Source organism: Somniosus microcephalus, chromosome 22 (genome assembly GCF_052327205.1).
Source record: "Somniosus microcephalus isolate GS21.2 chromosome 22, FLI_Smic_1.0, whole genome shotgun sequence".
NCBI classification, from domain to species: domain Eukaryota; kingdom Metazoa; phylum Chordata; class Chondrichthyes; order Squaliformes; family Somniosidae; genus Somniosus; species Somniosus microcephalus.
This window is the reverse complement of record NC_141008.1, coordinates 29,195,329-29,223,223: the sequence shown is the minus strand read 5'-3', so window position 1 is coordinate 29,223,223 and position 27,895 is coordinate 29,195,329. Positions and strand designations below refer to the sequence as shown.

Below are 27,895 nucleotides of genomic sequence, written 5' to 3'. Positions count from 1 at the left end.
GAAGATAGTCGGCCCAGACTCTGGAACGGATGATGGTAAGCCCAACTCAGGTGCAAAAGACAAAGTTTCAGCACAGAATTCCACTGAGCAACAACAACATAGTTTAACTGTGGATTCTGAGTCTGGCAAGTCTACTGATGTGCCCATTTCTGAGGGACACCGGGCTCGAACTCAACTCCATTTCAAACTACAACAGCAATTAGAACAAATGCTTCGCCGTTTTGAGCAAGAGTTGAATGCAACGAAAGAGTTCTTTGATATAGAGTTGGAGAATCTGGAAAGACAACAGAAGCAGCTGATGGAGAAAATGGAGCAGGAGCACACAAAACGTCTGATGTCAGAGGAGTTAACGGTCAGCCAACTCCTGCATATGCTGAAGGACAGGACTCTGAAATGGGAAAAACTTGAACACGAACTTCAATATTCAAACGAAAGGGGTTCGGAGCTCTCAAAGGTTATTGGAAGAGCTGAGGTGGCAACACAGACTGAGATGACTGCAACAGAGCAGCCCTTGGATGCCAAAAGTACGCTGACTCACGTCAACGTAGAACAACAGACCGCTGAAACAGCTGCTCCGGTAGAGGGATTGAATAGTCCGATCAATCAATCTCCAAAAGAAGTTGAAGTAGTAAAATCTCAAATGAGGTCATTAGTAAACGACTTGCTGAAAGCCCAGAAAAAGCTGGATGAAGAGGTACACATGAAGAAGTCTCTTCAGGAAAGATGTCTGGACTTGGAACAAAAGCTGGCTAACGCCCAGCTGGGTATGGAGGAAATAGAAGACCCTCTCGCTGGCCTAGATCAGGACGACACCGAATATTACTATGTCCTGTCCTGCCCAACTTGTAACTTCGACTCCCACCATACAGAAATCATGGAGGAGCACCGAAAGTCTACAGAACATCGGGAGAAGGTGGCTCTACTACGGAAAAAGGAGGAAGAGAAGGAGGAACTGCGCATGCAGCTGGCAGCTGACGGAGCCCAGAGAGTCTCCAAGAAGCAGAAAAGGAAAAGTCGAAACAGAAGATGACCCATCTGAACCATTATTACCTCTACCAGATCACACACGTGGTCCCTCCGAACGGAGCCAATTCAGTTCGGAAGTTCAAACTGTTAAATCCATGGAAGGACTATTGAATGAGTCACTCCAGCAACGTGAACCGACTACACCACAGAGATTGAATCTGTGAACTGTTTTCCGCAGAGACTGAATCTGTGATCTGTTTTGACATGAAGTTATCTATGTATCTATGTTATTCTGTTATGTAAACCTGAAGTTATATATGTATATATGTTATTACGTTATGTTAAATGGGGAGATGACTGTAAAGCTAGGAAGGGAGGAATGTTGTGTATGTAATATGTGTGCTACTTTGAACCTATGGACAGGACTGCACTACTTGTTGGGCGTAGTGATACGCAGTACCACTCCTGGCCATAGGGGTATAAATAGTACTGTGGGTACTGATCTCCCCTCAGTTCCCGCCTGTGGGCATGAAGTAAAGATCTACGTGTAGTCCCTACCTCCAACCAGTAAAGACCTGTTTGAGTTATACGTTTAAGTCTTTGTGTTAATTGTTCAATACAATACACATACTTAACAAAAGTGTCAAAGGCTGGTGTTGTGAGGGACAAGTGGAAGGAGAGAGGACAAAAAGATGATGACCTTACCATTGCTGTCCAGAACGGGGTCGACATCTCCAGGGGTGACAGGACCAATCACCCGGCTTGCCACAATCCTGTGGATGCGCACCTCAAGATCGCTGGAAGGTTGCAGCTGAGGCCGCCCTCCACCCGTCCGTTGCTTCTGTCTCCTATTATGAGATAGCTTGGCCTGCAAGAAAAAGGACGGCGTCTGAGTAAATATGCAGCCATGGTCTTGCCTGATGTGCCTCCCATAGGTGAATAGCCCTTTCTCTATGCAGCCATGGTCTTGCCTGATGTGCCTCCCATAGGTGAATAGCCCTTACTGTATGCAAAGTGTGGAATGTGCGTGTGTGTTTCATGAGAGGGCCATAGGTGTTGGATGAGTGAAATAACAACAGAAAATGCTGGAAAAACTCAGCAAGTCAGGCAACATCCGTGGAGAGAAATTTGAGTTGACGTTTCGGGTTTGACCCTTCTTCAAAACTGGAGAGAAAAGGAACTAGATCGAAGGCAGGGCTGCGATCGGACAAAAGAATAAAAGAACCAAAAGAAGTAAAAGAGATTAGAAGCTAGACGAGATGGTAATAGGCTGTGATTAGGTGTAAAGTGTACTGGCAGGGCAAAAGATAGCTGCCAGGTGTGAGAGAGAAACAAAAGGAAAGGGGGGGGGGAAAGGAAAGGAGTGGAAAAATATAAGTGAAAATGAAATAGGGGCCGAGGTTATGATCTGAAATTGTTGAACTCGATATTGAGACCGGAAGGCTGCAGACTGCCTAATCGGAAGATGAGGTGCTGTTCCTCGAGTTTACGTTGAGCTTCCGTGGAACAGTACAAGAGGCCAAGGACGGTGAGGTCCGAGTGGGAATGGAGCGGTGAATTGAAATGACAGGCGACCGGAAGCTCGGGGTCACCCTTACGGACTGAACGGAGGTGTTCCGCAAAGCGGTCACCCAATCTGCGTTTGGTCTCCCCAATGTAGAGGAGACCGCATCGTGAGCAGCGAATACAGTATACTAGATTGCAAGAAGTACAAGTAAATCGCTGTTTCACCTGGAAGGGGTGTTTGGGGCCCTGGACAGTGGGGAGGGGGGAGGTATAGGGGCAGGTGTTACATCTCCTCCGCTTGCACGGGAAGGTGCCAGGCGAAGGGGAAGGGCTGTTTGGGGTGATAGAGGAGTGGACTAGGGTGTCTCGGAGAGAGCGGTCCCTGCGGAATGCTGAAAGGGGAGGGGAGGGGAAGATACGTTTGGTGGTGGGATCACTTTGGAGGTAGCGGAAATGCCGGAGGATGATCCGTTGAATGTGGAGGCTGGTGGGGTGAAAGGTGAGGACAAGGGGAACCCTATCGTGGTTCCGGGAGGGAGGGGCAGGGGTGAGGGCAGAGGTGCGGGAGATAGAACTGACACGGTCGAGGGCAGTGTCAACCACGGTAGAGGGGAATCCTCGGTTGCGGAAAAAGGAAGACATGTCTGAAGCACTGGTGTGGAAGGTGGCATCGTCGGAGCAGATACGGCGGAGGCGGAGAAACTGGGAGAATGGAATAGAGTCCTTACAGGAAGCGGGGTGGGAGGAAGTGTAGTCCAGGTAGCTGTGGGAGTCAGTGGGCTTGTAGTAAATATTGGTCGATAACCTATCCCCAGAGATGGAGACGGAGAAGTCGAGGAAGGGAAGGGAAGAGTCAGAGATGGACCATGTGAAGGTGAGGGAAGGGTGGAAATTGGAGGCAAAGTGAATGAAATTGTCAAGTTCGGGGCGAGAGCAGGAAACGGCACCGATACAGTCATCAATGTATCGGAAAAAGAGGTGAGGGAGGGGACCCGAGTAGGACTGGAACAAAGATTGTTCCACATAGCCCACGAAAAGGCAGGCATAGCTAGGACCCATGCGGGTACCCATGGCAACACCTTTGATTTGGAGGAAATGAGTGGAGTTAAAGGAGAAGTTGTTCAATGTGAGAACAAGTTCAGCCAGGCGGAGGAGGGTCGTGGTGGATGGGGACTGGTCGGGCCTCTGTTCGAGGAAGAAGCGGAGTGCCCTCAGGCCATCTGGGTGGGGGATGGAGGTGTAGAGGGATTGTACGTCCATGGTGAAAAGGAAGCGGTTGGGGCCAGGAAACTGGAAACTGTTAAAGTGGCGGAGGGCGTCCGAAGAGTCGCGGATGTAGGTGGGAAGAGACTGGACAAGGGGAGAAAAGATAGAGTCAAGATAGGAAGAGATAAGTTCCGTAGGGCAAGAACAGGCTGAAACGATGGGTCTACCAGGGCAGTCCTGTTTGTGGATCTTGGGAAGGAGGTAGAAGCGGGCTGTGCGGGGTTGGGGAACTATGAGGTTGGTGGCAGCGGGGGGAAGATCTCCAGAGGAGATGAGGTCAGTGACAGTCTTGGAAACGGTGGTTTGATGTTCGGTAGTGGGGTCATGGTCCAGGTGGAGGTAGGAGCAGGTGTCGGAGAGTTGGCGTTCAGCTTCCGCTAGGTAGAGGTCAGTGCGCCAAACAACAACAGCACCACCCTTGTCAGCGGGTTTAATGACAATGTCAGGGTTGGATCTAAGAGAATGGAGTGCTGCAAGTTCAGAGGGAGGTAGGTTGGAGTGAGTGAGGGGAGCAGAGAAATGGAGACGGCCGATGTCACGGCGGCAGTTAGCGATGAAAAGATCTAGAGAGGGTAAGAGGCCAGGGGGAGGGGTCTATCGTACTGGTGTTGGATGAGTGTTGGGCATTGGGGTTTTAAGACCCTCTGGCCACAGAGTGAGGTTGAGATGGAGGGATGGAGAGGTATTGAAAAAAAGCCACTCACCCTGATGACCCGAGTGAGGTCGTTGAACTTTTTGCGACATTGTATATGTGTCCTGGGCACCATGCTCCTGGAGGAGATGCTCTGAGCCACCTCCCTCCACACTCTTCTGTACTCGCGCGGCAAAGGCCTCCTGCCACTCTCTGGGTACAGTATTGATCTTCTGCACTCCACCGCACCAACCAGAGCCTCCAAGGCCCGCTCGCTGAAGCGCTGTGCTCGTTCTCACACCCTCTCCATAGTCCTTGGCTGCAAGATTTAGGCACAGGTCTCTCCAGGCTGAGATTCAAGGCTCCAGTGAGTAGGGTGTGGCTGGAGAGCAAGATCGACCCTCCCCTTTAAGAATTGTCTGGCGCCAGTGTGTCTGTGTTCCATCGCTAACTGACAGCACCTGCACTGCGCCCGAGCTCTGAGTTAGCGCCTCACTCATCGGTCTTTGTGCCTTAAGACAGGTGTGTAGTGCCTGATTTAGCGCTCCAATCAACTCCACGGGCGATGAAAACCAAGTTTGCAGTCGGAGGCGATAATTAGCGCCAGGTGCTAAACATTGTGCACGGCCGCTAATGGTGCCCCAAATGGGGCGATACTGAATTTTTCCCCTTATAACTCTATGAGATTGATTTAGAGATTTATTCATAAATCACCAGATTTATTTCTATTTCTGGAGGAATTCTGTTTTCATTTTTTATATAAAAATATTTCAATCGAAGACAAAGCCCCAGGTATCATATATTGACATCTGGGAATTTTACAAAGATACATTTTTGGAATACATTTTTAGACAAATCTGTAAAATTAAAAGATAGCTCATCATATCGCAGAATTAAAAAATAATAATTCCGGAGGTTTTAAAAATGGAAGAATGACCGAAAGATCAGAAGTGAAAAATTCCAACATTAAAATAAAAAATGCTGCAGGGAGAGTGTGATCTGCTCGGCACCTCGTCTATATGTATGGCCCTGTCTCTCTGAGATGTGTTTCCAGTATGTCCAAAATATATATTTCTCTAATATAAGTATCACTGTCTCCCCACATGTTGCCCCGCCTCACCCACATGCATGCTCCTGTCTCTGCAACATGTTTGTCCATGTCTAACTTGTTTCCCTGTCTCTCCAACATGTTTGCCCATGTTTAACATGATTCCCTGTCTCTCCAACATGTATATCACTGTATCACTAACATGTGTTCCCTGTATCATTAGCATGAGTTCACTGTCTCTCTAGTGTGTGTTTCAGTCGTTCGAACATATGTTTCCCCAGACACTCTAACATGGTGATCCTGTCTCTGTAATATGCTCTCTGTCTCAGCCCATCATGAAACCATCATCTGTGCCTTTTTTAAAATTCGTTCCTGGGATTGGGCATCGTTGGCAATCTATTGCCCCTCCCTAATTGCCCTCGAGAAGGTGGTGGTGAGCCACCTTCTTGATCCGCTGCAGTCTGTGCTGTGAAGGAACTCTCAGTGCTATTAGGGAGGGAGTTCCAGGATTTTGACCCAGTGACGATGAAGGAATGACGATACACTTCCAAATCAGGATGGTGTGTGACTTGGAGGGAATCTTAGAGGTGGTGGTGTTCCCATGCGCCTGCTGTCCTTGTTCTTCTAGGCAGTAGAGGTCGCGGGTTTGGGAGGTGCTGTCGAAGAAGCCTTGGCGAGTTGCTGCAGTGCATCTTGTAGATGGTACACACTGCAGCCACGGTACGCCGGTGGTAGAAGGAGTGAATGTTTAAGGTGGTGGATGGGGTGCCAATCAAGCGGGCTGTATTGTCTTGGATGGTATCGAGCTTCTTGCGTGTTGTTAGAGCTGCACTCATCCAGGCAAGTGGAGAGTATTCCATCACACTCCTGACTTTTGCCTTGTAGATGGTGGAAAGTCTTTGGGGAGTCAGGAGGTGAGACACTCGCTGTAGAATACCCAGCCTCTGACCTGCTCTTGTTACCACAGTATTTATGTGGCTGGTCCAGTTAAATTTTTGGTCAATGGTAACCCCCAGGATGTTGATGGTGTGGGATTCAGCTATGGTAATGCCGTTGAATGTCAAGGGGCGGTGGTTAGACGCTCGCTTGTTGGAGATAGTCATTGCCTGGCACTTGTCAGCCCAAGCCTGAACGTCATCCAGGTCTTGCTGCATGTGGGCATGGACTGCTTCATTACCTGAGGAGTTGTGAATGGCACTGAACACTGTGCAGTCATCAGTGAACATCCCCACTTCTGACCTTATGATGGAGGGAAGGTCATTGATGAAGCAGCTGAAGATGGCTGGGCCTAAGACACTGCCCTGAGGAACTCCTGCAGCGATGTCCTGGGGCTGAGATGATTGACCTCCAACAGCCACAACCATCTTCCTTTATGCTAGGTATGACTCCAGCCAGTGGAGAGTTTCCCCCCTGATTCCCATTGACTTCAGTTTTACTGAGGCTCCTTGATGCCACACTCAGTCAAATGCTGCCTTGATGTCAAGGGTAGTCTCGCCTCACCTCTGGAATTCAGCTCTTTTGTCTTTGTTTGGACCAAGGCTGTGATGCGGTTGGGAGCCGAGTGGTCCTGGCGGAACCCAAACTGGGCACCAGAGAGCAGGTTATTGGTGAGTAAGTGCTGCTTGATAGCACTGTCGATGACACCTTCCATCACTTTGCTGATGATTGGGAGTAGACTGATGGGGCGGTAATTGGTCGGATTGGATTTGTCCTGCCTTTTGTAGACAGGATATACCTGGGCAGTTTCCACATTGTCGGGTAGATGCCAGTGTTGTAGCTGTACTGGAACAGCTTGGCTAGAGGTGCGGCTAGTTCTGGAGCACAAGTCTTTGTTATGTCCAGACTCAACTATTCCAATGGTCTCCTAGCTGGCCCCCCCTCCTTATACCCTCTGTAAACTTGAGCTCACCCAAAGCTCTGCTGCCCGTGTCCTAACTCGCAATGTTCACCCACCACCCCTGTGCTCACTGACCTACGCTGGCTCCCCATTCGGCAACACCTCAATTTTAAAATTCTCATCCTTGATTTCAAATCCCTCCGTGGCCTCCTCCCTCCCTCCTCCAGCCCGACAACCCTGCGCGATCTCTGCTCTCCTTCAATCCTGGTCTCTTGCACATCCCCAATTTTCATCGCTCAACCATCGGCAGCCGTGCCTTCAGCTGCCTGAGGCCCGAAGCTCTGAAATTTCCTCCCTAAACCTCTCCGCCTCTCTCTCATTCTGTAAGAAGCTCCTTAAATCCTAACTCTTTGACCAAGCTTTTGGTCATGGGTCCTAATATGTCCTTATGTGGAATAACAATAGAAAATGCTGGAAAAACTCAGCAGGCCAGGCAACATCCGTGGAGAGAAATTAGAGTCAACGTTTCGGGTCAAAACCCTTTATCAAGACTAAAGAAGCACAGGGAATGAAATAGATTAAGAGGCCGGGCTGGGAGAGAACAAAAGAGAAGAGACATTAAGAGCTATTCAAAACGAGACGAGATGGTGATAGGACTAGTGGAGGCAAAAGACGGCTCTGGATTAGGTGTGAAATGCGCTGGCAGAATGGGAGACAGCTGCCATGTGGGAGAGAGAAAAAAAAGGGAAGGGGGGGAAGGGCCAAAACAAAGGGGTGGATAAAAAATATAAGTAAAAATGTAATAGGGGCCGAGGTTATGATCTGAAATTGTTGAACTCGATGTTGAGTCCGGAAGGCTGTAAAGTGCCTAATTGGAAGATGAGGTGCTGTTCCTCGAGTTTACGTTGAGCTTCCGTGGAACAATGCAAGAGGCCAAGGATGGTGAGGTCCGAGTGGGAATGGAGCGGTGAATTAAAATGACAGGCGACCGGAAGCTCGGGGTCACCCTTATGGACTGAACGGAGGTGTTCCGCAAAATGGTCACCCAATCTGCGTTTGGTCTCCCCAGTGTAGAGGAGACCACATCGTGAGCAGCGAATACAGTATACTAGGTTGCAAGAAGTACAAGTAAATCACTGTTTCACCTGGAAGGGGTGTTCGGGGCCCTGGACAGTGGGAAGGGGGGAGGTATAGGGGCAGGTGTTACATCTCCTGCGCTTGCACGGGAAGGTGCCAGGCGAAGGGGAAGGGGTGCTGGGGGTGATAGAGGAGTTGACTAGGGTGTCTCGGAGGGAGCGGTCCCTATGGAATGCTGAAAGGGGAGGGGAGGGGAAGATGCGTTTGGTAGTGGGATCACTTTGGAGGTGGCGGAAATGGCGGAGGATGATCCGTTGAATGTGGAGGCTGGTGGGGTGAAAGGTGAGGACAAAGGGAACCCTATCGTGATTCTGGGAGGGAGGGGCAGGGGTGAGGGCAGAAGTGCGGGAGATAGAACGGACAGGGTCGAGGGTCATGTCAACCACGGTAATGGGGAATCCTCAGTTGAGGAAAAAGGAAGACATGTCGGAAGCACTGGTGTGGAAGGTGGTATCATCGGAGCAGATGCAGTGGAGACGGAGCAACTGGGAGAATGGAATAGAGTCCTTACAGGAGGCGGGGTGGGAGGAAGTGTAGTCCAGGTAGCTGTGGGAGTCAGCGGGCTTGTAGTGAATGTCGGTCAATAACCTATCCCCAGAGATGGAGACAGAGAAGGTGAGGAAGGGAAGGGAAGAGTCAGAGATGGACCATGTGAAGGTGAGGGAAGGGTGGAAATTGGAGGCAAAGTGAATGAAATTGTCTAGTTCAGGGCGAGAGCAGGAAACGGCACCAATACAGTCATCAATGTACCGGAAAAAGAGGTGAGGGAGGGGACCTGAGTAGGACTGGAACAAAGAGTGTTCCACATATCCCATGAAAAGGCAGGCATAGCTAGGACCCATGCGGGTACCCATGGCAACACCTTTGATTTGGAGGAAATGAGTGGAGTTAAAGGAGAAGTTGTTCAATGTGAGAACAAGTTCAGCCAGGCGGAGGGTGGTGGTGGATGGGGACTGGTCGGGTCTCTGTTCAAGGAAGAAGCGGAGCGCCCTCAGGCCATCCTGGTGGGGGGTGGAGGTGTAGAGGGATTGTACGTCCATGGTGAAAAGGAAGCGGTTGGGGCCAGGAAACTGTTAAAGTGGCGGAGGGCGTCCGAAGAGTCGTGGATGTAGGTGGGAAGAGACTGGACAAGAGGAGAAAAGATAGAGTCGAGATAGGAAGAGATAAGTTCCGTGGGGCAAAAACAGGCTGAAACGATGGGTCTACCAGGGCAGTCCTGTTTGTGGATCTTGGGAAGGAGGTACAAGCGGGCTGTGCGGGGTTGGGGAACTATGAGGTTGGTGGCCGTGGGGGGGAGATCTCCAGAGGAGATGAGGTCAGTGACAGTCTTGGAAATGGTGGTTTGATGTTCGGTAGTGGGGTCATGGTCCAGGTGGAGGTAGGAGGAGATGTCGGAGAGTTGGCGTTCAGCTTCCGCTAGGTAGAGGTCAGTTCGCCAAACAACAACAGCACCACCCTTGTCAGCGGGTTTAATGACAATGTCAGGGTTGGATCTGAGAGAATGGAGTGCTGCAAGTTCAGAGGGAGGTAGGTTGGAGTGAGTGAGGGGAGCAGAGAAATGGAGACGGCCGATGTCACGGCAGCAGTTAGCGATGAAAAGATCTAGAGAGGGTAAGAGGCCAGGGGGAGGGGTCCAGGTAGAACGGGAATTCTGAAAGCGGGAGAAAGGGTCAGTCATGCGGGGGGAAGACTCCCGGCCAGAGAAGTGGGCACGGAGACGAAGGCGGCAGAAAAAGAGCTCAGCGTCATGCCGAGCTCGAAATTCATTGAGGTGGGGGCGTAAGGGGATGAAGCTCAGGCCTTTGCTGAGGACTGATCGTTCGGGGTCAGAGAGGGGAAGGTCAGAGGGGATGGTGAAAACGCGGCAGGGGGTGAGATTGGGAGAAGGGGGGGGTCAGAGGAAAGTAACGGGGAAGAAGGTTCCCGAGGGGTTTTGGTGGCCAAGAGTTGATGAAGCTTGTGTCCTTATGTGGCTGGGTTTCTGATTATGCTCCTGTGAAGTGTCTTGGGGCGTTTTACTATGTAAAGGCTCAATATAGATGCAAGCCGTGTTGCTGTATGGACAGCATGTTTCACTCTTTCTGTAAGATGTGTTTCCCTGTCGCTCTAACCTGTTCCTCTCGCTTCGCCCTATCTATCGATCTCGTTGCCTTTGCAGCGCCGCCTGGCGGCTGTTGGCGGATGCCACAGCCCCCGCCCTGCCTGCACACACTCCGCCCCGGCTCAGTGCGTGTGTCGCTCGGCTGGCTGGCTCTGGCATGGTCCGTCTCCGCTGCTGACTCCGTCTCGCTCGCCATCCCGGGGGGCTGACAGGCAGCAGCATGTCCCGGGACCGCTTCGGCATCCTCAGCACCCGGCAGCTGAGGGATGTGTTGGAGGACGAGGAGAAGCTGGGTAGGATGGTGCAGCTGAGCCCGCAGGTAGGAGAGAGCGAGAGACACCAGTCGCATTGTAATAAATCGCAACACAAAAAACCCTGCAGACAGCAGAGACCCTGGCGCTGAGGTGCTCGTTAATTTCACTGAAATTGCAGCCTCCGCCGGGGCAGCCGGCGCGGGGTCGGTGTGAAATTAACAAGCAGATATTTGCAAATCAAGGGCATGAAATTGACAAAACCAGGAATCTTCGCCGGGGCTTCTAACTCCAAACAAGGGATTCTTGAAAATCTCTTATTCACAGCACACAGAGAGATGGTGATGGGACCTCGATTGAAGCAGGGAGCCAGGACAGTGCAGAGGGGCTGGGAATTGGGCAAAGGATGAGCTACCAGCTATTGTTTGGAACAAAAGAGGGATTGAGCCCGTTGTTAATGTGCCGGCAGCGACCCACTCCATTGCTCGCAGTACTTAACACTGCGAAGGTGAAGGAGAACAACGGAATATCGGAGGAGCCGGTGTCGGCTGGGTGTGTGGGGGGGTCTCTGCTCTGAACCCACCGACTCCTGATCACACCCGACGGCTGCGCTACCCGTTCAATGGGGTCCCAGTCAGAACGGGGGGGGGGGCCCAGCAACAGGACATCAGGTTCGTGCAGCCAAATGTGTGAATGTTTGAGCTGTTTAAAGGGCTTCAGTGTTTACAGAGAAAATATTTTAAATTAACAGGTGCATTTGGCTGCAAGCTTGTTTTAGTAATCAGCACCGCCGAGGTGCAGCACCGTGATCTAGCTCTCTATAGAACACATTTAAACCATCTCTCCTCAGGAGCACCTCCTGTCAACTTTTCCCATGAGAAATTTCTGTGTCCACATTTAGAATGGAACTGGTCACGCTGTAATTGCACCCCCCTGCCAGTTGAGGTGCTGCAGTGCCACCCCTAGCAGGAGGATGGAGCGTGACAAGTTTACATAGGCAGTTTCCATTTCAAATGTGGACATAGGAATTTATAATAGAATTTTTTTTTTTAAAGGACAGAATTGATGACTTTAAAATGGGCCTGAATTACATAAGTGTGCCCTTGTCCAAATATTCCCAACCTCTAGCCTCACTTCACCTGAACACTGTACTTGGTCTTGACAATGCCACGTGCAAGTGATGAGTAATAATGTAAAATCAGGGAGTGAAATTGGTCTTTGCCAGTAACAAGCTCAGCATCACGCCTATTGACTTCAATGGACAGGAGAATGGGGCGCGGCGTAAAACCGGCTGCTGATTCGCTGGGAGCCCATTCACGCTACTGGCGTAGACCAGTTTCACCCCCGTTATATATCACTTTAAAATGGGAATTGAATTATGTTTGTGCGCTCTAGTCCAATTATTCCCACCCTCTAACTTCACTTTGTCTAAAGACTAGTGGGTAGAAATTGGTGTGCGTTGTGCCCATTTTTCAGGTATAAAATAGGTGCAAAGCAGATCGATTTAGCAGTGGGACAGTCGGCGCAGATGTTGGTTGCACTGCCAAATTGATGGGCCCCTTCCTTAGGTGTCCTGGGCGGAAACTTAACACAGGCATTAGGAGCACGCCACTCCCCTCTCTCATGGCCCATAGAAAGATAGAAAAATAGGAGCAGGAGTAGGTCATTCGGCCCTTCGAGCCTGCTCCGCCATTCAATATGATCATGGCTGATCCTCTATCTCAATACCATATTCCCGCTCTCTCCCCATACCCCTTGATGCCTTTTGTGTCTAGACCTTCAACCTCACTCCTGGACCTTATCCAAGGCCCTACTCCCGGCAAGGCAGGTGGCCCGAAATTGGCATCCCCCTCACCTCATTTATTCAGATGAGGCCCGAGGGCCAATTTGTACCGATCCTCGGGCCTCTTGTTTCAGAAGTGTGCTGTTTCCACAGCTTCTAGTCTGGGCCCAGACCAATCTCTGCCCCATCACTTCATCGCGAGTCCCGTGTGCAATGCCATTGCATATTCATTAGTTATTATAGGAAAATCTGGTGTCTGGTGCTCAGATGCCACACTATGTTACAAAGGCAAAACATTCCATAAAAAAATAAGAAAGTCAATTATTTCAATTACAATTGCCTCCGATTGACCTCGGCAGTTCACTAGCAGCTAGAATTACCTAGACTTGTCTGTCTATATCTCTTCATCACAGGGTGCACACAGGCAGTGGTTTTTCTTGCCTCTCACAGAAGATTGTTTCATTAGAGTGTGAGTGTTTGGTATTTGTAGTTGCTCTATGTCTGGATGGGGTGGGCTTGGTGAGCCCAATGATTTGTCCATTTTTTTTGTATGTTCATATAGTTTAAAAGGAGAAGCTAAACATGATAAACCATGCTCCATATCCTGGACTACCTGGGAGCAATGCCACTGGCGATCCACTAGTTTATATGATTTAAAAAGGCAAGCTTCAAATCAATGAGGGATGAAATAAAATAATGAACTGGGAAATATCGCTGGAAGATCTTTTAGCTGAGGAAAGATGAAAACTTTAAAACGATGAGGTCGAGTCTGTCGGATAGGTGCACAGCTGAGAAAAATAAATACAAATGAAACACAAGCCTCCAAACTGGCTGAACTGCAAAATTACAATTGGAATAATTAATGGCCAAAAAAACCCAAACCAAGCTTATGGGGTAAAGGAACAGAAGGACAGTGGGAGGAGTGTAGATATTCGCTGAAACAGGGATTAAAAGAGATATTAGAGAAACATAAAGGAGCTGGGAGATAAATACAGCAAACACAGTACTAAAGCTTTCTGCAGCACCTCGAATTCTCACATTCTATATAGCGCCTGATCAAAATCTCTCAAAGCAGGTCACACAGTGTGCAATTTTGGAACATTGTGAAGTCAGCAGCCATTCTGCACCATGTGACATGTAACACTGGTTAGTGGCCAGTTAATCTATTTTATGGTGGTGTTTGTTGATGGAAGAATATATGACCAAGACACAAGGAGAACTTCCTCCTCCTCCTCATTAACATCTACCCAAACAGGCAGGCGGGGTCCCAGTTCAACATCCCATCTTAAAGGACAGCACCTCTGCCAGTGCACCTCTAGAGTGCAGTCGACGATGCCCGTCTGGTCTGGCACTTGAACCCACAACCTACTGGCCCAGTGGTGAGGCAGAACAGTCAAAGAGTGGTTAGAGAGGAAGTTACCCTAAAAGGTAAAGTTGTACCAAAACTACAAGAGATAAAATAGTTAAAATTATGAAGTGAATATTTTCCAGCAGCATTCATCAAAGAGGGTAGCACTATTTTGTTACCCGGTTTCAGTTGTACGCCCAAAATCCAAGGATTATGAAGTCAGTGCGGCAGATGTACTTGATAGGTTAAAGGGGCTTAAGACTAACACGTCTCCTGGGACAGGTTGACCATATTCTAGAGCTCTGAAGTAGACTGGGTGGGGGGTGGGGGGCAGTTTGCGAAGCACGGTCTATCATGAAGGAATCTTTGGGCACTGATGAGGCTCTGCTTAACTTTACTTCCTGAATAAGCCAGGTTATCCAATCTCATGCTAGCTTGCATCGTGTAGCCAGACCTGTGAACTCGCATTCAATTCAATAAAGTCACCCATTTAGATCTGACTCACTCTTAAAATGAAACATGTTTAAGTGACTCTGTCAAGATCATTATGGATGAGGAAGGCCATTCAGCCCATCATGATTTATCCATCCTGAACAACTCTACAGTCGCCCCCATTGCTGCATCTTATTACTTCTCAAATGATTCCAGGGTTTTCACCTCCACTACTCTATCTGAAAGAAAGATTTGCATTTCTATAGCGCCTTTCATGACCGCCAGATGTCCCAAAGCGCTTTACAGCCAACTAAGTACTTTTGAAGTGGAGTCACTGCTGTAATGTAGGAAACACAGCAGCCAATTTGCACACAGCAAGCTCCCACAAACAGCAATGTGATAATGACCAGACAATCTGTTTTAGTGAGGTTGATTGCGGGATAAATATTGACCAGGACACCGAAACAGTACCGTGGAATCTTTTACATCCAACCGAGCCTCGGTTTAACATCTCATCCTAAAGATGGCACCTCACGACAGTGCAGCACTCCCTCAGTACTGCACTGGGGTGTCAGCCGGGATCTTTGTGCTCAAGTGGGACTTGAACCCACAACCTTCTGACTCCGAGGTGAGGGTGCTCCCAACTGAGCCACAGCGGGGACACAAAGTTAATTCCAAGTGTTGACCACTCTATTATAGGAATTTAGTTCACCAATTTCTTATAAATGAATGGATCTGGAAGCCTAGGGTCAGCAGCTTAATATTTTATTAATAAAACAAAATATACTCAATCATAGCAAGCAAGTTTATATACATTTATATACTTACAAGCAGACCACCCTTGGGTGAATCTAGTACACCCTGAGCTTGACTTCTGGTGTCATCAGTCCGAGCTGTCTGCAACCTACTGGAATGGCCTGACCTTTATACTCACGAGTAAACAACTCAACAGGCTTTTGTACTCCGTGCTTTTCCATTAACCCAAAGATTTCTTACCTTCTGTTAATTGTGTTAATTTGTTAGAATCCTGCATTGTTAACTTAATCTAGTCCCTTGCTCTGTATTCAATTTTTTCTATTCAATTCAATTCAAATCGCTTTATTGGCACGACAAGTTACATCTTATGTTGCCAAAGCATCGAAAAACATTCATGTTTGTTCACGTACTGTGCTAATTTAATCTGGTCTGTCTCAGCTGCCTTTACCTCCACTTCCTATTTTATCTCACCCAGGCTAACTGGTTGCTCAAGGGTGTCTCTTCCTATGTCAGCAACAATCTGTTACGCAAATGTATCCGCTGCATGTTGCACTTAGGCTAACTTTTATTGTGTTATCAATTTTCTACGATTGTCTCTAAAACCTACATGAATGAAGAAGAATATTGATTTTCGGTCCTGAATTACCCTTTTACTAGTTTGAACCTATAGCCCTTTGTCCTACTCTCACAATTCAATGTAAATTAATAATCTTTTATCCATCTTCTGTATCTCTGTAACATCACCTCTCAGATGCCTCCTTTCTAGGCTGTGAAGCCCAAGTTTCTCTGATCTTTCCTCATAAATCAGACTCCTGGCACTGGGGATCGGCCTTTTCTGCACTGCCTCCAGTTGTTTCTCAGTGATTAGAACTCAACACAATACTCAAAGTGCAGTCTGGCAAGAGCACTGTACAGTTTGATGATGATTGCTTCTAACTTACAGTCTGTGGTTTTGGCTGTATAGTTAAATATCCCATTGGCTTTATTGATAACTGCTCTGCATTGGTGTTGGACATATTGAACGTTAAATCTACTAAGACTTCTAGATCTCTTTCAACTTCACCCTCCGCTAATTCAAAACCATTCATGCAGTGGGTGTGCCGCGCATTTTCCTTCCTGTTTGTTTACGCATAACCCTGGTGCCAAACAGCTCTGGTATAATTGACGTCTAGAAGTGGTTTAGGCACTTTCATGGTTTCCTTGAACTTAGTCAGGGAGGGCAAAATCACCTTGATTCCCTCTCCTTATCCAATTGCCCTCGACTGAATAGAGTGCGTGTGCGGGCTCAGTGAGTAAGGACTGGACTTAACTGTGATGCCCCCATGGTAAAATAGCCTGTTGACACTCTCTGTCTATGATGACTGGTCAGTTTGATGAGGTGCTGGCAGCAGCCATGAAACTGTACCCAAGCAAGAGTCAGCAGGTTGGATTTTCCTTCACATACCCGCCGAAATTGGGTAAGGTAGTGGCAGGAAACTGGTGTGTTGAGGCCTACTGCTGTCTCCCCGCACTGTCCTGCCTCTGGCCCAATGGGGTGGCCGCTGGCTGCCTGTCCCCTCACCACTGCATGTAAATGCTGGCAGGAAGATGGAGCCTGGCATCCCAGCCCATTTCAACGCACCTGTCCCCTTACTGCTACTCCCTGGTGGAAGGTGGCGGGAGACCCAGGGTAACGTTAGTAATGGCCCTTAAGTTTGCTGCTGGGGAGTGAGGGCTGAGAAGATGCCTCCTCTCCCTCTAAATGGGCCCCAGTATTAATATTGAAGACCTCGGTCTCAGCTAAGCCGTAAAGAAACACTGGTCATTTCTGTCTTAGGGGCTCTTTGGCCCCTTTAAGTACAGAGCCGCAGGCCGTCTGGTGCTGGATTACCGCTCAATTTCTTGACAGTGGGAATCCCACCAGGAAGCCACCCTGTGTGACGAAGTAACGCTGATCCAGGAAAATTAGGTTACAGCAGGCAAAAGTCCATCCCAAAGAGAGAAATTCCACCCAGTATCTTCAGGAAAAGGTGAAGAAAATTGCCTCCCTCCCCCGCCCGAGTTTGTATTTGAATTAAGTTCAGGCCTCAGCCTCTGCCTGTTTGTGAGTAATGAGCCGTTAGATCCATGCAGATCAACAATTAAGGGATTGATTTTCCTGGCAGACAATAACCAGACATTAATAATTAACTAGACAATTAATCACCATTAATCTGCGGCTTCAGTGCACACAGAGAGCAAAATAAACATGCCCGTATAATAAACTTAACAATTTTAGGAGCTGGAAAAGGACATGTGGGCCCAACGAGCCAATCTCTTTTCAGTGGATCAACCCCACGCATCTATCGTCTCACCATATCCCTCAATCCCATCGCTCTCCACAAATGTATCTAATTGTCTCTTCAGCCTATTTAAACCTTCTGTTTCAATGGGCTTCGCGGTTAACTTACTCCACAATCAGGGAATACTTTGCAAAAAAAAGGTTCTATCTTCCATTTTTATCCACTACCCCCTGCGATTCGAAAACTTCAGCACAGTCAAAAATTTGCTTGGATCAATTTTGTTAATTTCGTTCATGATGAAATAATTGAAGTTGTTACAGTAAACTGGTATAGTACATTCCCCCACTGACTAAACTCAGTTAACCCAGCACCACTCACTGATCAGTTAACCCAGCACCACCCACTGATCAGTTAACCCAGCACCACCCACTGATCAGTTAACCCAGCACCACCCACTGATCAGTTAACCCAGCATACCCACTGATCAGTTAACCCAGCACCACCCACTGATCAGTTAACCCAGCACCACTCACTAATCAGTTAACCCAGCACCACCCACTGACCAGTTAACCCAGCACCATTCACGGATCAGTAAACCCAGCACCACCCACTGATCAGTTAACCCAGCACCACCCACTGATCAGTTAACCCAGCACCACCCACTGATCAGTTAACCCAGCATACCCACTGATCAGTTAACCCAGCATACCCACTGATCAGTTAACGCATCACCACCCACTGACCAGTTAACCCATCACCACCCACTGATCAGTTAACCCAGCACCGCCCACTGACCAGTTAACGCATCACCACCCACTGACCAGTTAACCCATCACCACCCACTGATCAGTTAACCCAGCACCACTCACTGATCAGTTAACCCAGCACCACCCACTGATCAGTTAACCCAGCACCACCCACTGATCAGTTAACCCAGCACCACCCACTGATCAGTTAACCCAGCATCACTCTCTGATCAGTTAACCCAGCACCACCCACTGATCAGTTAACCCAACACCACCCACTGACCAGTTAACCCAACACCACCCACTGACCAGTTAACCCAGCACCACCCACTGATCAGTTAACCCAACACCACCCACTGACCAGTTAACCCAACACCACCCACTGACCAGTTAACCCAACACCACCCACTGGTCAGTTAACCCATCACCACCCACTGACCAGTTAACCCATCACCACCCACTGATCAGTTAACCCAGCACCACCCACTGACCAGTTAACCCAGCACCACTCATTGATCAGTTAACCCAGCACCACCCACTGACCAGTTAACCCAGCACCACTCTGTTGTGTCTGTGTATAATAAGACACAGACTGCGGAGAACGGTACAACAGGTGCTTACTCAATGTGGCTCACACTGGAACTGATCTGTACAGATTACTACTCAGTGCTATATACAGGTGTGGTCACTGCCGGTACTGCAGTATACATGAGCTGTAAAAGATAGTTCCCCCCTTAAAGGTACATACATTACAATTCCTCCCCTTTTAGATTAACAGTACCATAACACTCATTTAACAATTAAATATCAAACTAATTACAATTAACACTTTTAACATGCAATATTAGCTGAAAATAGTCTATTTATATATTCAGTCTTTGGGGAGGCTTCCTGATCCTTTCTGGATAGCGCCTTTCCCGAGTGTCTTGCTCTTGGTGCGGAGGCGATTCTGGCCCCCTGTCGTCGGTTGGTTCATCAGCTTCCGATGCTACTGTTTCTGGGGTAGATGCGACCTGTAGGTCGGGTTCATCACCAGGTACGTATGGGCGAGGCATGGGGTTGACTTGTTCCTGTGACTCTAGGATCTGGTCAGCATGGCGTCTCACGATGCTCTCCCCAACATCCACTGTGTACATTAGGGGGCCCTGCCATGTGCATATCGTTCCTGGCTGCCATTTTTCTGTTCGGTAGTCGCGGGCCAAGACTGGTTGCCCTACATTGAAGCTCCTTGTTGGCTTCTCATGGATGTGCTGGAATTGCTTACTCTCAACATCTCTTCGTACGTTTGGTCTGAGCAAATCCAGGCGAGATCTTAACCTTCGGTTAAAGAACATCATGGCTGGGGCCTGGTTGGTGACTGCATGTGTCGCATTCCGGTAGGCGAACAGGAAATTGTCCACCTTGTCCTGCAGCGGAATGTTGTCATTGTACGTAGCCTTAATTGCCTTCTTAAAGGTTTGTACGAACCTCTCAGCCAATCCATTTGTGGCTAGATGATACGGGGCAGATGTGTAATGCCTTACCCCATTCTTTTTCAAGAACCTCCGGAACTCTTCGGACACAAACTGTGGTCCGTTGTCGGAGCAAATCTGTTCTGGCAAGCCATTCCTGGCAAAAATGGTCCGTAGGACTGCAATAGTTTTCTCCGTGGTGGTGGAGGACATTTTGATGACCTCAGGCCATTTCGAGTGCGCATCCACGGCTATTAAAAACATTGAGTCCATGAATGGACCAGCAAAATCAATATGCACCCGTTGCCATGGAGATGAGGGCCACTCCCATGGGTGTAGAGGGGCCTGTGGTGGTGCATTTTGGACTTTCTGGCATCCTGAGCAGCTCTTGGTCAGGTCCTCGATTTGTTTATCGATTCCCGGCCACCACACATAAGCCCTGGCTAGGCATTTCATTTTTACCCCTCCCAGATGACCCTCATGAAGCTCATTGGGCACTCTATCCCTTAACTTGGGTGGAATTACCACTCGGGATCCACACATCAAGGTTCCCCCGGCACACTGACAGCTGTTCTCTCCTTGTCGAGAATGCTGGCAACAGTGAGTCGCCATGTGCTGGCCATCCCTTCACCATCAAATCATATACCCGAGACAGTGTCGGGTCATTTCGGGTTTCCTTTTTGATACAAGCGTTACTTACCGGTAGGTATTCAACTATAGTCGAATGGAATATTTCGACAGGATCCACTGCTGGTGCTTCCTCCGCAGTAGACAGTGGCAGGTGTGATAGCCCATCAGCATTTCCATGCTGTTTCGTGCCCTTATATTCAATCTCATAGTGGTGCGCCCCTAGAAAAAGTGACCATCTTTGTAGTCATTGCGCAGTCATCACCGGAACGCCCTTCTTCGGATTAAAAATGGAGACAAGAGGCTGGTGATCAGTCAGCAAGGTGAATTTCTGCCCGTGCAGATAGTGATTGAACTTTCTCACTCCCCACGCTAGGCTGAGGGCCTCCCTGTCAATCTGGGCGTAGTTACGCTCGGCTGAGGTTAGTGATCGTGACGCAAAGGCTATTGGCCTCTCTGAGCCGTCCGAGAATTTGTGCGACAGCACTGCTCCAATGCCGTAGGGTGACGCATCGCATGCCAACCGAATTGGTAATGCTGGGTTGTAATGGGCCAATACCTCTTTCGATGTGATTAGTGTTTTGCTCTTCTGGAAAGCTCGTCTACATTCGTCACTCCACTTCCATGGCACCCCAGTTTGCAGTAGGGTGTTCAGTGGGTGTAGTATTGTAGACAAATTTGGCAAGAACTTATGGTAGTAGTTTACCAGCCCGAGGAACGACCTCAGTTGTGACACATTTTCCGGTGCTGGAGCCTTGACTACTGCCTCAATCTTCTCTGGGGACTTATGTAACCCCTCTTTATTGATAACGTGGCCACAATACGAGATCTGTTTTCTAAAAAACTCGCATTTGAGGCAGTTAGCTCGGAGCCCATATTCCTGCAATCTAGTGAGCACCTGCTCCAGGTTGGCAAGGTGATCACTGTCATTTTCGCCCGTGACCAGGATGTCGTCCAAATAACACTGGGTCCCTGGAATCCCTTGCAGGACTTGTTCCATTGCCCTCTGCCAAATAGCCGGAGCTGATGCTACCCCGAATACCAGCCGGTTGTATTGGTAGAGACCTTTATGGGTGTTGATTGTGAGGTATTTTTTGATGCTTCTTCTACCTCCATTTGCAGATACGCCTGGGCCAGATCAATCTTAGTGAAGCGTTTCCCTCCATATAGCGAGGTGAAAATATCTTCAATCCGCGGAAGTGGATATTGTACGGTGTGAAGGACCGGGTTCACTGTTACCTTAAAGTCCCCACAGATGCGAACCTTCCTTGGTTCCCCAGGCGTGCTGCTCAACAACTTTTTCATCACAGGGACGATGGGTGTAGCCCACTCTCTCCAGTCTACCTTGGACAGTACACCTGAACGTTCCAGACTCTCCAGCTCTGCTTCGACGGCTGGGCGGATCGCATAAGGTACCGGTCTGGCTTTAAAAAATTTTGGACTTGCGTTTTCTTCAATTTTAATCATCGCTGTCATGCCTTTTAGTGTTCCGAGTCCTTGCTGGAACACTTCTTTCACGTCAGTTAGGATCTTTGACAGTCGCCCAGGTGCGACGTCATCATCCTTTTTGTCAGCCACAGTCAGTGCCTGTATGGAATGCCAATCCAGTTGTATTTTCCGGATCCATTCACGTCCCAGTAATGGTGGTCCTCCATCTTGCAATACATACAGGTCTAGTTTTGGTGTTTGCTTACCGTTATATATAACGGTCACTCTTATTTTTCCTTTGGGGTAGACTTTTTGTCCCGTGTACGTCTTCAAAATAATTTTTGTGTCTCTCAAGGGTATGTGTGAGAATAACCGCTCGTAGTCCCGTCGGTTTATGACTGTTAGGGCTGATCCTGTGTCCAATTCCATCTTTACCTGGACTCCTGCTATCTTGAGAGTGACCCAAATGGTTCGGTGATCCTCCGTTGTGATCACATTATGTAGTTTCAGACAACTCAGTTCCCTGCTTTCGGAGTCGTTATCACTCTTTTGTTCATCTGAACTATTCTCCGTCATCTTATGTACCTTCTTGTACTTTTCTTTGGTAGGTTTCTTATTGCTGGTTTTCTTTCCTGACCTGCAGACTTGTGCTACGTGTCCTACTTTTCCACACTGTCTGCACACTTTGTCTTTGAACCAGCAATCATTCTGGTCATGTGTTGTTCTGCCGCAGCGATAGCACTTCTCTGTTCCATATGACATTTCGTTTGTGCCATATTCTTGCGGTCTCTGTTGTATCTCTGCAGCGCCCCGTGCTGCTGCTTCATATGATACCGCAATGCTGAAAGCCTTTTCCAGCGTAAGGTCCTTTTCAGATAAAAGCCGTTTCTGGGTTCCTTCACTTTGAAGCCCACACACAAACTTGTCCCTTAAGGTATCTGCCAGTCCCGCTCCAAACTGGCAGTGTTTCGATAGTTTGCGCAGTTCTGTTAAATAATCAGCATTGCTTTCATCCTTATGCTGGTTCCGTTTGTGAAACTTGAATCTTTCTGCTATCAGCAGCGGTGTGGGGTTTAAATGTTCCTGTAGTATCATTATTATGTCTTCAAAACTCTTTTCCATTGGCTTCGTTGGGGGTTACTAGATTTCGTAGTAAACCATACGTCTTTGCACCCATTAAATTTAACAATACCGACGCTTTCTTGTCATCTGACACCTCATTTGCCTTGCAGTATACCTCTATTCATTTGACATATGTAGTCCAATCTTCGACTTCATTGTCAAATGCGGTGATACTGCCACTCTTCGGCATTTTGGGTGTGGTTTAAAATGGCGTCTCCCGTGCTTTCCTTCCTCCCCCGCTGCTGCCAACGCCGCTCCCGGCGGTTCTTGTGGCAATGGCGGTGCCCTGTAGGTTTCGCGCACTTCTCCTGCGCTGCTGCCAACGCCGCTCTCGGCGGTCCTCATGGCAATGGCGGCGCCTCGCGGCTTTCTGCACGTCTCTCTCACCCTCTCTTCGACGCTGCTCGGCCCCTGAACACCGGCTGCGCCCTGTGCGCTCTGCCCTCTCTCTCTCTCTCTCTCTCCCCCGTCGACGCTGCTCGGACCTTTGCTGTGCCGCTCGGTCGGGCTCTAGCCCGCCGCTGTCCGGGAAGGGTCTGCGCACTACCTGTTGCCAGCCCGTTTCGCTGGACCACCTCGACTGGAAAGCCAAGCCTGGCTCTTGACAGCCTCCCCCGCAATTCTCGAGTCTCAGCTGGATGACTGGGCGGTTGCCCGTGGTCGACTCCTGAGTCTCTGGCCTTGACCTCCAATCCACTGATCTCCAGGATCGAATCCCCAGGAGGTGACGCAGAGTTGCAGGTAGGTTCGGAACTTGCCTTGTCGCCAATGTTGTGTCTGTGTATAATAAGACACAGACTGCAGGAGAACGGTACAACAGGTGTTTACTCAACGTGGCTCACACTGGAACTGATCTGTACAGATTACTACTCAGTACTATATACAGGTGTGGTCACTGCCGGTACTGCAGTATACATGAGCTGTAAAAGATAGTTCCCCCCCTTAAAGGTATACACATTACACACTCCCTGATCAATTAACCCCTCACCACCCACTGATCATTTAAGCCATCACCACTCATTGATCAGTTAACACAGCACCACTCACTGATCAGTTAACCCAGCACCACTCACTGATCAGTTAACCCAGCACCACCAACTGATCAGTTAACCCAGCACCACTCACTGATCAGTTAACGCAGCACCACTCACTGACCAGTTAATCCAGCACCACCCACTGATCAGTTAACCCAGCACCACCCACTGATCAGTTAACCCAGCACCACTCACTGATCAGTTAACCCAGCACCACTCACTGATCAGTTAACCCAGCACCACTCACTGATCAGTTAACCCAGCACCACCCACTGATCAGTTAACCCAGCACCACTCACTGATCAGTTAATCCAGCACCACCCACTGATCAGTTAACGCAGCACCACTCACTGATCAGTTAACCCAGCACCACTCACTGATCAGTTAACCCAGCACCACCCACTGATCAGTTAACCCAGCACCACTCACTGATCAGTTAACCCAGCACCACTCACTGATCAGTTAACCCAGCACCACTCACTGATCAGTTAACCCAGCACCACCCACTGATCAGTTAACCCAGCACCACTCACTGATCAGTTAATCCAGCACCACCCACTGATCAGTTAACGCAGCACCACTCACTGATCAGTTAACCCAGCACCACTCACTGATCAGTTAACGCAGCACCACTCACTGATCAGTTAACCCAGCACCACTCACTGATCAGTTAATCCAGCACCACCCACTGATCAGTTAACGCAGCACCACTCACTGATCAGTTAAAGCAGCACCACTCACTGACCAGTTAACCCAGCACCACCAACTGATCAGTTAACCCAGCACCACCCACTGATCAGTTAACGCAGCACCACTCACTGATCAGTTAACCCAGCACCACTCACTGATCAGTTAACGCAGCACCACTCACTGATCAGTTAACCCAGCACCACTCACTGATCAGTTAACGCAGCACCACTCACTGATCAGTTAACCCAGCACCACTCACTGATCAGTTAACGCAGCACCACTCACTGATCAGTTAACCCAGCACCACTCACTGATCAGTTAACGCAGCACCACTCACTGATCAGTTAACGCAGCACCACTCACTGATCAGTTAACCCAGCACCACTCACTGATCAGTTAACGCAGCACCACTCACTGATCAGTTAACCCAGCACCACCAACTGATCAGTTAACCCAGCACCACCCACTGATCAATTAACCCCTCACCACCCATTGATCAGTTAACCCCTCACCACCCATTGATCAGTTAACGCAGCACCACTCACTGATCAATTAACCCAGCACCACTCACTGATCAGTTAACCCAGCACCACCAACTGATCAGTTAACCCAGCACCACCCACTGATCAATTAACCCCTCACCACCCATTGATCAGTTAACCCCTCACCACCCATTGATCAGTTAATCCAGCACCACCCACTGATCAGTTAACCCAGCACCACTCACTGATCAGTTAACCCAGCACCACTCACTGATCAGTTAACCCAGCACCACTCACTGATCAGTTAACCCAGCACCACCCACTGATCAGTTAACCCAGCACCACTCACTGATCAGTTAACCCAGCACCACTCACTGATCAATTAACCCAGCACCACTCACTGATCAGTTAACCCAGCACCACCAACTGATCAGTTAACCCAGCACCACCCACTGATCAATTAACCCCTCACCACCCATTGATCAGTTAACCCCTCACCACCCATTGATCAGTTAACCCAGCATCACTCACTGATCAGTTAACCCAGCGCCACTCCCTGAGCAATTAACCCCTCACCACCCATTGATCAGTTAAGGCAGCATCACTCACTGATCCGTTAACCCAGCACCACCCACTGATCAGTTAATCCAGCACCACTCACTGATCAGTTAAGCCAGCACCACTCACTGACCAGTTAACCCAGCACCAGCCTCTGATCAGTTAACGCAGCACAACTCATTGACCAGTTAACCAGCACCACCCACTAATCAGTTAACCCAGCACCACTCATTGATCAGTTAACCCACCACCACCCACTGACCAGTTAACCCAGCACCACCCACTGACCAGTTTACCCAGCGCCACTCCCTGAGCAATTAACTCCTCACCACCCACTGATCAGTTAACGCAGCATCACTCACTGATCCGTTAATCCAGCACCACCCACTGATCAGTTAACCCAGCACCACTCACTGATCAGTTAACCCAGCACCACCCACTGATCAGTTAACCCAGCACCACTCACTGATCAGTTAACCCAGCACCACTCACTGATCAGTTAATCCAGCACCACTCACTGACCAGTTAACCCATCACCACTCACTGACCAGTAAACCCATCACCACTCCCTGATCAATTAACCCCTCACCACTCACTGATCAGTTAACCCAGCACCACTCACTGATCAATTAACCCCTCACCACCCACTGATCAGTTAACCCAGCACCAACCTCTGATCAGTTAACCCAGCATCACTCACTGATCAGTTAACCCAGCACCACTCACTGATCAATTAACCCCTCACCACCCAATGATCAGTTAACCCAGCATCACTCACTGATCAGTTATTCCAGCACCACAAATGTTAGTGTTAGTAATGGCGACCATGATACCATTGTCGATTGTTACAAAAACCCATCTGGTTCACTAATGTCCTTTAGGGAAGGAAATCTGCCGTCCTTACCTGGTCTGGTCTACATGTGACTTCAGACCCACAGCAATGTGGTTGACTCTTAATGCCCTCTGAAATGGCCTAGCAAGCCACTCAGTTGTAAACAACCGCTACTAAAAACAATAAGAATAAAACCGGACGGACCACCCGGCATCGACCTCGGCACCAGAAACGACAACGACAACGGCAAACCCAGCCCTGTCGACCCTGCAAAGTCCTCCTTACCAACATCTGGGGGCTTGTGCCAAAATTGGGAGAGCTGTCCCACAGACTAGTCAAGCAACAGCCTGACATAGTCATAATTACCGAATCATACCTTACAACCAATGTCCCAGACACCACCATCACCATCCCTGGGTATGTCCTGTCCCACCGGCAGGACAGACCCACCAGAGGTGGTGGCACCGTGGTATACAGTCGGGAGGGAGTAGCCCTGGGAGTCCTCAACATTGACTCAGGACCCCATGAGGTCTCATGGCATCAAGTCAAACATGGGCAAGGAAACCTCCTGCTAATTACCACCTACCGCCCTCCCTCAGCTGTACTCCTTCATGTTGAACACCAATTGGAAGAAGCACTGAGAGTAGCAAGGGCACAAAATGTTCTCTGGGTGGGGGGCTTCAATGTCCATCACCAAGAGTGGCTCGGTAGCACCACAACTGACCGAGCTGGCCGAGTCCTAAAGGACATAGCTGCCAGACTGGGTCTGCGACAGGTGGTGAGAGAACCAACACGAGGGAAAAACCTACTTGATCTCGTCCTCACCAATCGACCTGTTGCAGATGCATCTGTCCATGACAGCATTGGGGGAAGTGACCACCACACAGTCCTTGTGGAGACGAAGTCCCGTCTTCATGTTGAGGACACCCTCCACCGTGTTGTGTGGCACTACCACCGTGCTAAATGGGACAGATTTCGAACAGATCTGGCAACTCAAAACTGGGCAACCATGAGGCGCTGTGGGCCATCAGCAGCAGCAGAATTGTATTCAACCACAATCTGTAACCTCATGGACCGGCATATCCCTCACTCTACCATTACCATCAAGCCGGGAGATCAACCCTGGAACAGCACCAGGCATACCGAAAAATGAGGTGTCAACCTGGTGAGGCTACAACACAGGACAACTTGCATGCCAAACAATGGAAGCAACATGCGATAGACAGAGCTAAGCGATCTCACAACCATCGGATCAAATCAAAGCTCTGCAGTCCTGCCACATCCAGTTGTGAGTGGTGGTGGACAATTAAACAGTTAACAGGAGGAGGAGGCTCCAAAAATATCCCCATCCTCAATGATGCTGGAGCCCAGCACGTGAGTGCAAAAGACAAGGCTGAAGCATTTGCAACTATCTTCAGCCAGAAGTGCCGAGTGGATGATCCATCTTGGCCTTGTAGTGTATGTACCCGTCTACCTTTAAGGGAACGATTGAGTGTAACCGTTCACCTTTAAGAGAACTACTTTAGGTGTGGCACTATTTGATTGGCTTCTGTATACGGTAATACCGACAGTGACCACACCAGTATATAAGTGATGTTACAG

The 27,895-nt window shown here is 49.0% G+C and overlaps 1 protein-coding gene across 1 annotated transcript in view; it reads left to right on the top strand.

Annotated features, from left to right (window-relative positions):
• Positions 1–10,555: 10,555 nt before the first annotated feature.
• Positions 10,556–27,895, top strand: part of vps37d (VPS37D subunit of ESCRT-I) — a 79,265-nt gene continuing 61,925 nt past the window's right edge. The window contains exon 1 of the mRNA XM_085964345.1: positions 10,556–10,811. Within this exon, the coding sequence (XP_085820471.1) occupies positions 10,713–10,811 (99 nt within the window). The 5' untranslated portion in view covers positions 10,556–10,712. The remainder of the gene's footprint in view (positions 10,812–27,895) is intronic.